General features: G+C 34.9%; 1 protein-coding gene across 1 annotated transcript; it reads right to left on the bottom strand.

The window, feature by feature from the left end:
- Positions 1-1,945: 1,945 nt before the first annotated feature.
- LOC133261328 (olfactory receptor 51L1-like) lies at positions 1,946-3,097 on the bottom strand. The gene has a single exon (XM_061439822.1). The coding sequence runs from the start codon at positions 2,903-2,905 to the stop codon at positions 1,946-1,948; it is 960 nt and encodes a 319-aa protein (XP_061295806.1). The 5' UTR covers positions 2,906-3,097.
- Between the last annotated feature and the right edge of the window lie 7,573 nt (positions 3,098-10,670).

Raw genomic sequence — 10,670 nt, 5'->3', positions numbered from 1 at the left:
GGCAAGAATATCAGAGTGGGTTGCCATTTCCTTCTCCAAGAGTTAGTATAGAGGGTGATATTTTGTAAATTAAAAACTTAGATTATCTATGTAGATGTTCATTTAAAATAATTTTACTGGCATGCAAAATGCAAAATTTAAGATGCAATGGTTTGAATATATGTTAAGGAAAAGCTTTAAAATGTTTCATTTTTTGGAGTAGAAGCATTAGGAAAGATATGATCAGCATATCTTTTTTAAAAATGTAAAATTAAAAATAAATTAAAAATATTAAAATATTATAAATACATTTTGTATTTGAAGGTACCATATGAAGGATGAATATAAATATTTAAATGTTGCTTGTACATCTGAAATTAATGTTCACATTTCTCATTTTTTATTTTTCATATTAATTTTATTTTACTTATTTACTATAGGGAATATTATCTAAGTCTGATGTTCACATATCTTTATTTTTATTTGTTGATGTTTCAGACAAGGTGAATGTGCTAAAGGAGAGGGGTAATTAGAATTAAGAAATAGAATAAACAGGGATAGGAACAGACATAACTGAATTAAAACCAGGGAAAAGATATAAGCTAATGGAAATTCTAGGTGTATTCAATATGCCTGACATCTGAAATCATAATTTAAAGTAAGATATGTTTTATTATAGGAAATATGGGTTCATGAGATGTCAAATTTTTCACTCCAAGTTTTTTTAAAAATCCAATCCAAATGAGTCAGTCTTTATTCAATGATTGATTCACTTCTATATAACTTATGCATTAAATAATTATTAAGTGACTCTTTTACACTAAACATAATGTTGATTTTCACAGGTAGCAAAGTCCTTGAGACACAGTTCCTACAGTAACAGAATACGATTTGTGAAAATATACTACCTATCATTAAGATCAATATAAAAACTGGGAGTTACAAAGTATTCTTAAAGTTTTATTTTCTGCTTCATTCCTTTCTTCTCTTTCAGTAAGTACAGACATTTGAACTAAGGCATTTCAATTAAACTTGCAAGTTTGTTAATACTACTCTGTGCACAGCTATGCATTCAATAATTTCAGAGAAATGTGAAGACAGTTTATACATTGAAAAGAGTTCTAGATAAAAATTGAGATCGGTATTACCTGTTTCCTACTACTATAAACTTATAAGTATCTACACCTCAGTGAGTTAGATTTTTTTATGTTTAAATACTATATCCTAAATTATTATTAGATACATCTAATCCAGTAGATTATATAATCACTGGCTTCACGTGACATTACCTCAGGGACATAAAAAATCACTGAGTTTGGCTTTCTGAAAGAGTAAGAGTAATTCTAAAAATTAAATAAAACTATGAAAGTTGCCCCTTTCTATTCCTGATGAAAATAAATGTCCTCAGAAAGAACAGAACATGTGAGTAAAATTTTAAAAGATGATGCTGATGGACCATAAAAGTTCAAAAATTTCCTTTTTGAAACCTAATATGCTCTTACATCAAGGTAAGGTTTTTTTCCATTTTAAGAAAGTTAGCATAAGTAGATTTACAAGCACATTTACATAATGAGAAAGGTAATATAACATTCCCTGACAAATATACTGTATCAAGACGCAAAGACATATGGGTTTAGAATAAACAAGGAAAACTTCATGGGCAATCAGCAAATAATCAGGATAGGATTACAAATGAGAAACCACAGATGGAAGTGATTTCCAACACACTCTGCTCCAACACGTTCATACTTGGAATTTAGGAAGTTAGTGTTAAGTCAGTCTATTATAAATCCAGTAGACACCAACTCTCTCCTTTAGGATTTTTCACAATGTACTGTCAGAACTATTTCAGCTTTTTTTTTTTTTTAATCTTTTATTGGTAACTCTGGTGCCAACATAGAGAGCAGACAAATCACTATATATTTACAAACTTAATATTCATGTCATCACTGTGTTGAGGACAAACCTACATCAGAGAAGAACTGAGTTTTAGGGGGAAAAGCAGGTGGAGAATTCCTTGGCGGATCTGCTTTGTCCTCACACTATAGATAATTGGGTTGAGCACAGGTGGAACTAGCAGGTAGATATGAGCCATGAAGATGTGGATGAGAGGGGATGAGTGTTTGGCAAAACGATGGACAATAGAGAGCCCAATCATAGGCACATAAAGAATAAGTACAGCACAGATATGGGATGCACATGTGTTGAGGGCCTTAAATCTCCCCTCCTGAGATGAAATTTTTAATACTGAGTGAAGGATGAAAACATAAGACACAAAAATACCCAGAGAGTCCATTCCCCACAGCAAAGTGATCATAACCATTCCATATATAACATTAAACTTGGTGTCAGCACAGGCAAGGCGGATTATATCCTGGTGCAGACAGTAAGAATGAGAAAGGACGTGAGAATGGCAGAAGGGAAAGAAGGCCAGCCGGGCCACATTTGGAATCACAGGAAGGGCACTTCTAAGCAGGGCTGCAATTCCAATTTTAGTGATAAGTGTAGGAGTGAGAATGGTGGCATATCTTAGTGGGTGGCAGATGGCCACATACCGGTCAAGGGCCATGGCCAAGAGCACAGATGATTCAGTGAAGGAGAAAGTGTGAATGAAAAACATTTGGACTACACAAGTGTTGAACTGGATCTCCCTGGATATGGACCACAGCACCCTGAAGAGCGATATCATTGTGGGCAAGGACATGCCCATGTCAGTGAGAGAAAGCATGGCCAAGAAGTAGTACATGGGCTCATGGAGCCTGGGGTCTGTCCGGACAATATGTAGGATAGTGCAGTTACCCATGATTCCAACAAGGTAGAGGAGACAGAATGGGATGGAAATCCAGTGGTGAAATTCCTCATATCCAGGGATACCTGTGAGATAGAAAGTAGAGGCCAGGATATTGCTGGAGTTTGCAGTTGCCATAGGGCTTACTGTTAAACCACAATCCAGATTCACAATCACACTCCAGAGGGGCAACAAATGAGAAGATCAGCACCTGTGTCACAAAAACAAAACAAAACTTCAGTCTGTCCTATAATCACTCCTAGATTTACCCTCACAATTTTGCTTTGTCATTCTTAATTTCTTTGCTGAGTGTTGTCCGTTAAGTAAAACATCCAGTTTTATAACCACAAGGATCTTCCCTTCTTCCTCTCAAATGCAAATGTATTATCATGTTCTATGAATATGGGTAGTCTCCTTCTAAAGACACTACCCAGAACAGTACACACAAAACCCATTTTAGACTACATCTTTAATTTCATACTTTTCTTCAGGAAGATCCTCAACCAGAGTCACTGGCCATACGTTAGAACTTTTTCTTTAAAAAAAAATGACTTGGGCAGTGACTTACATGAAATGGATTTTCTGTCTTAGCTTGATAGATTTTTCAGTAATACTAGAACACCATGCAAAGCATATTACAGAATTCAGGTTAAGTATTGATCAGCATGGTTTTTGCTCTTACTAACCTATCTCTGGCTATATAAGTGATGCCACAGGGTTAGTACCCAGTGAAAATCAACTCTAATATCAATTTAGTATCAGGCTAGTATCTGCAAGAGCTAAACATAAGTTAGGATAGACAGAAGAATGCATGATTTTTAAAAAGTATAAATATATAATTTTTATGTAATATAAGCAAAGAAGAATTGACTGACTCTGCATTTAAAGAGTCCAAACCTTCTTCCTACTATGTTTAGGAACTGATTTATTATTTAGAGAGAGGCTGTATCTGCAAAAAAAAAAAAAAAAAAAAAAAGGCAAAATAATAGGTACATAGGGATTGGGGAAAGATTGAGTAGAAACTCATGATTCATAGCAAAATCAAGAGAAAACAAAATAACAAAAAGAGTGAATGACAAAAAAAAAGCCTACTGTGCCTAATCTTGACACTAAATATTATATACTTGGATGAATGAGTTAATACATTTTCACCTATTAGATTCCAGTACTTCTTCTGTAGTCAATAACAATGCCTCTGAAGTAAGAAGATGAGCCATCACTTGCCCTTCTCTTGACAAGCATCCATGCTTACCAAAATTCTAATCCATGGGACAGATTGCCTCTAACAGTAAATTAATAAATTGTCATCATGCTATCTTGGAAAGTCTACTTTGGCTTTTGGGAGATCAAATCCTCTCAGTCTCCTCTTGCTGTTGTTATTTTAGTTGCTAAGTCAGGTCCGACTCTTTTGTGACCTCATGGACTGTAGCATACCAGGCTCTGTCCATGGGATTTTCCAGGCAAGAATACTGGAATGGGTTGCTGTGTTCCACTTCAGGGGAATTTCCTGACCTAGGGATCGAACCCACGTCTCCTGCATTGGTAGGAGGATGCTTTACCACTGAGTCACCTAGAAAGACTGCAGTCTCCTCCAGTTACATGTAAAGAAACACTGACTGCAAAAGATTATTGCCTTGGATGTTTAATAACTTTCTAGGAAATGAAAGATTCATAAGCAAGACACCAAATATGTATACTACAGAAACAATTTCAGGCTTTTTAACTCTTATTACAATTAAGTTCTACACACACACATAGTATGAACTGATACCTCTTACAGCCCTGCAGTTTAAGTCCCCAAATTCCTATCTACTTCATCTTCCTGTACACCTGCACTAATTATTACCTTTAATGCCCAGATTTTCCAATATTATCCCTTCTTTTGTTGATTATTTTCCAATTTCTACACCATAATCCAAATTTAGAAATCTGGTTTTCATTTCATTGCTCACTCGATTCAGAAACTTTTAATGATTTCACAAGGTTTCTTTGAATCATCAAAAAGGAGTAAACATGAAGTTTCTTTGAAAACTGGGAAGATACCTGATCTAGAGTACATCTTTTGTCGTCTTACTGACTCTTCACTGAGATTTTAAGGAGACAGTTATTCAACATCTTCCTTATTTAGAATCTGTTTCTCTCCTTCTGCAGTCACTTTAACCCAAGCTGTATTCTGGTTTCAATGTTGTGCTCCGTTTAATTTTGACCAAATCACCTTTTCTTCTCTCTGTACCAAAACTGCCTCCTCTCTGAACTGAAGAAAGTAATAATTTGAAAGGATGTGCTAAGGTAAAAGATATATTGTGTGTAAAATACTTAGCAAAGAGCCTTCTGGATGATGATGATAATGACAACAATGATGATGACAACAGTAATACCAACAAGAATTGTTTAAAGCATAATGGGATTAGGAATATATGGGGAGACTATGAAGTATCCTCCTTTAGAGGAAACCATCATGAACAACCATCTCACAAGTTACTTAGGTGGCCTGAGAAGTAGAAAGTGAATTGTATCAGTTTCATTTCCTTTTCATCCAGTAAATTTCAGTATAGCCAGAGATATGAATTGCTTCTTAATCATTTTTTTTCTATCCAGAAGCTCCTCTGATCATTATGACACCACATATTTACTTCTCATTTTATTCAGTGCCAGATTTGAAAAAAGCAACAACAAAAACTGAGTCCAGGATAGAATGAGAAGTCTCATCAAGAGTAAGCATGAGATCTTTGGAACTTTAGTGAATTAGGAATTTGAGATATTAGCATTCTGAAATTACCACAACATAAATATCCATTATATTCCATATTCACTATAATCTGGTCTGTTATTTCACAACCCCCTTCAGGTAGCACCTGTTCATTTTGATAATCCAATTCCTATTGTTCCTGATCTTACAATTTTAAATGCATTCACATTGCCTTGTGCTTTCTTCCACATCTCCAGAGGAGGATGGATTTTGTGGAGTTAGTTTATAAACTCAGAAATCTGAAAGTCTTCATTTGAATTTAGACCATAATTAATTTCATTAAAAATAACTGGTAATTAGGATTATAAGGAACCTCAAAGGTTATCTGGTGTAATCCCACTCATATTCTGGAATTCCTCTTTGTTATGTCTGATAATAGTCCTTCACCCTGTGTAAGCAATCATGTCCACCAACAGAAAGCAGACCACATGTCATGCATGCTAGGGTATATTAGGCAAGTCCTATCTGAAAACTCTGAGTCTGGCTTGAATGTTTTGCACAGGGTATGAATAATAAGGATATTTGGAGAAAGGATATCCTCTAATAAACTAAGAATCTTTTCCTTCTTGAACCATTCCCTTGGTGTTTCTTCTCACACTTTGGGTGTCTGCCCTTCTCTCTCTTGTCTCTCAAGCCCCACTTTGTGTTTTTCTATTACTTCCCACTCTTACTTACCAGTCCTTACCTACTTGGTAGAATAGTTCCTCTTTGCATGAGAGATTGTTTTAATTCTCAAAGCAAGATGCATGAGTTAATAAGTCTTCCTCTAATCCTTAGAGATATGAGTCTCCCTGAGAAATGCAAGACTGTGCTATAACCCTGTCACTGTCATTATCTTAGTTTATAGCCCTTCCCCCAATCCTCCCTTTACCATTCCAGATATTGCAGTTTGGAAATTCAAAGGCAAGAAGGCTACAGAGAGTCTCAAGTATTTATCACCTCAATGTCTATAACAAAGCAGGTAGTACAACATGAGATGAAATACTAACTTGTATCCAGAATACGGTAGAGTAGTAAAAGGTTGTTAGCTATGGTGTAGCCAATGAGAACAACTTATTCAGGACATAGAGGTGGGAATGGCTCTAAGTTGGTACTGTTACCACATACTAGATAAAAATGAAATTTACTTATGTGATTTGCTTCCTTCAAAACTATTGTAATAAAGAGTATATGGGAAATCTCTGTAGCTTTCACTCAAATTTGCTGTAACCTTAAAATCACAATGAAAAAAGAAACCCATTTTAAAGATCATAAACAATAATGCTAAGTGTGATTCTCTGTGCCATAGCTTTTACTGATGAAAGGGATTGTATAAATTTGATTTGATTATGTATAGATGGTTTCATTCAATGAATGAAGGGCCATATGTCTGTCAACAATTTTGATTTCTAAGCGTCTACTGGTGATTAAGCTATGTAGCAGAGTTGGCATGTGGACTACTGAATGATAAGAAATCTCCTCTCAGGGTGAATAAAACTGTCTTAAAAATATTGATTTCTAACTGTTTAGTACAGGAATTTCTTTTAAAAATGTGTTTTATTGTTAATCTTTTTTGACTCTGGTTTTGAACCTTGTAATACCAATTTATTTATTTTTTATTTTATTTTATTTTTAAACTTTACAATATTGTATTAGTTTTGCCAAATATCGAAATGAATCCGCCACAGGTATACCTGTGTTCCCCATCCTGAACCCTCCTCCCTCCTCCCTCCCCATACCCTCCCTCTGGGTTGTCTCAGTGCACCAGCCCCAAGCATCCAGTATCGTGCATCGAACCTGGACTGGTGACTCGTTTCATACATGATATTATACATGTTTCAGTGCTATTCTCTCAAATCTCCCCACCCTTTCCCTCTCCCATAGAGTCCATAAGACTGATCTATACATCAGTCTCTTTTGCTGTCTCGTACACAGGGTTATTGTTCCCATCTTTCTAAATTCAATATATATGCATTAGTATACTGTATTGGTGTTTTTCTTTCTGGCTTACTTCACTCTGTATAATAGGTTCCAGTTTCATCCATCTCATTAGAACTGATTCAAATGTATTCTTTTTAATGGCTGAGTAATACTCCATTGTGTATATGTACCACAGCTTTCTTATCCATTCATCTGCTGATGGGCATCTAGGTTGCTTCCATGTCCTGGCTATTATAAACAGTGCTGCGATGAACATTGGGGTACACGTGTCTCTTTCCCTTCTGGTTTCCTCAGTGTGTATGCCCAGCAGTGGGATTGTTGGATCATAAGGCAGATACTAATTTAAATCTTAACAAATCTATCATCTCACTCAAGTAAGATATTGGTGATTACACATGTCATAGCTTGCTAATCTTCCTGTACTCTTATATTTAAGATACTAATTGACAATTAGCTCTTTCAGGAGTTAAAAAATATAAGTAATTACTACAACAGAAGTAATAGTTCTCATAAATAATATTTACTCAGTTATTAAAATAAATTCACCATCCAATAACAGTCCATGAAAATAAGAGGCTATTTCTATCCCACCACTAGAAAAATCTTCACACTTCCATCTTCCAATATCTTGTTGTGAAATTACCACAGAAATGATTTGAACTTACTTCCTTCACTGACATGGGATGCCTCAGAAATATCCTTACACTTAGCTTTTTGTAATATTAACTTAAATCATTGGAGAAGGAAATGGCAACCCACTACAGTATTATTGTCCAGAAAATCCCATGGACAGAGGAGCCTGGGTGGGCTAAAGTTCATGGAGTCGCAAACAGTCAGACACAACTGAACAACTGAGCACAATTTAAATCACTTTGACATCATCCAAATTGGATATGTTCAAAGATCTCAGATTTAGAGGATTGTTATTAGTCAGTGAAACCATACTCCTTTATATATGGTCTGTATATTTCTCATGTAAAAAACATAGGAACAAAAATTTTAAAAAAAGAAATTTTATCTCTCACTGCTAAATTTTTTGACAACCAAGATCATAAGCTCAATTTTGAATGACTCACTCTAATGGCAAGAAAATGATTTACAAATATTCACATTTACAGCTACAAGATAAAGCACTACAGAGACCACAAAGCCTGAACTATACGTGCGTAGTTGAGAGCAGATACAAATATGAAAGGCAGACTGCTTGCCAAAGGGCATCCTTAGGCTGTTTTCCAGATTTGCTCTGCTCTGTCTTGACCACAGTGAGCTGAATCAACAGGTCCCTTTGCTCTCTGACTTCTGGTTTGACTTGATCGCTAACGGAAATGTAGGAAGCAAGATACAGTTGGAACGTTTACCCCTTTGACTCCCCAACAACCCTCACCGTGGCTTCCTCATGGTGGCTGCATCTTTCTACAGAAAGGGAAAGCTCATGCTGGGTGTCCTTCTCCACATGCTGTCCTTCCCATGTTCTGGTAAAAAGTTTTGTTCCCTTGCCACTTCAGGACTAACGTTGGCATCAAATTCCCTTCTGTAGTACTATCTATGTTAATGATATATTTATAAAATATATATAAAAATATTTCTCGGTTTTACCAAATATTGTCCACATATTTTCAACGACCCCTAATGCCTGTATCAAAGTCTTCATATTATCCAGTTTGAGAACAATTTTGTTTTTTCCTGACAGAACCTTAATTAAGACAAAGGAGAGGTATCTACCTCATATACATATGTGTACCTCTGTTACTTTCTATCTCTGTCTTTGTGTTTATCACCATCACTATCACTATTGGCCGACTTAATACATGTTGAAGTTCTAATATGTGTAATTTTTTTCCCATTTTTTACAGGAAGCCTGATGTTCATTTTTTGGTAAATCAAATGAAAAAGTCTTTTTTCTCCTAGAATGGGGGATTCACCTCAGAAATGTCAGTTGCTCAAGTGTAAGAGAAAAAGCATCAGGTAAATCTTTGCATATTTAGTTTTTCAACACAGTTGACACAGTTCAGTGGATCCCTTTGCTATAAAATCTACATTCATATCTGATTTAATTTTAACATAATTTTCACAGATTTTTTTTTTTCTGTTTTCAATTCACTTGGAACTGCAGAGTTTGTTCTCTATTTTTATTTTTATTCTATTCCCTGAGCTGGTTTACTTTCTAAACGAATTGTTAAACCTATGATTCCTAATAGTTTTAATTTTTTAAATTATCTTATGTATTCTTTTCAGAGTATCTAGAAATAATCCTGAAAAAATGTGTTTATTATGTTTTTCAGCTTCCCTTTACTTAACCAAGGGATGTCTTTGAGGATGATTTAAAATAGTATTTGTACAAAACAAATGTATTCTCTTTGAGTCCTCTTTCTAACTACCTTACATCCATTTCTATTCTCCCACTAGAATATGTACTTTAATCTTGGGTGTTGAAAACTTGTTTCCTCTTGTATCCTAGGGAATTGTGTAAGACAGCAAGATCCTCAGACGATTACAGTTTATGGTGATGGGGGGAAGGGTTCTCTCTTGCTCTATTTTTGTTTAAAGTTCTGTACATGAGATATTACACCTAATAGGAGTGTACACTGATCAAGGGATTTTGATATTTTCACTACATTTCATGAATACAGATTCCCTCTATTGTGAAGTTTGGATTTCTCTTCTAGTTTTCTCCATTGAAGAACAACAACAAAAAAAACTAACTTTATTCATCACCCAGATTTTTTTCTGACAATCATTTCAATAGAAGTAAAGGAAATAAAGAAATGCAATAGTTTCATTTATGCCATCTCTAAATTTAAACATCCACTTGCTTACAATTTGACTCAAAATATGGAGTGTGAAGTCTACTTTGACATAATAGAAAGAAAATGTAATGAATTATCAACATAAATTCTGCTGTGTATTACGTCTTTTACCATTGAGTTGTTCAGGGAATTTCTCTATTTTAGTTATTACATAGAAAATTGTACTTCCCTTCAAACTTGAATGGAAAATATCTCTGTAAAATATTTGAATGAAGTTATTCCCTCTTGCTACTTATCCTGAGAAAAGGGTTTTGAGATGATTTAAAGCTAGGAAATAATGATAGAAACTGAAATGTTTTTCTTGAAGGGACATGTGGAATTTGTGAACTATCATGGAATTATTATATACCAAATGTGTCCAAGAATTTCTAACAGGTTAATCTTTAGGATGAAGGTGATGGATGCAAAAGTTGAAATATCAAAGAAT

Source organism: Bos javanicus, chromosome 15 (genome assembly GCF_032452875.1).
Source record: "Bos javanicus breed banteng chromosome 15, ARS-OSU_banteng_1.0, whole genome shotgun sequence".
Lineage (NCBI taxonomy): Eukaryota > Metazoa > Chordata > Mammalia > Artiodactyla > Bovidae > Bos > Bos javanicus.
Note: the sequence above shows the minus strand (reverse complement) of the source record. Positions and strands in the feature narration are given on the sequence as shown.

Bases quoted from the DNA above. Each gene is read 5' to 3' on its own strand.
- LOC133261328 (XM_061439822.1), bottom strand. From the start codon at position 2,905: ATGGCAACTGCAAACTCCAGCAATATCCTGGCCTCTACTTTCTATCTC.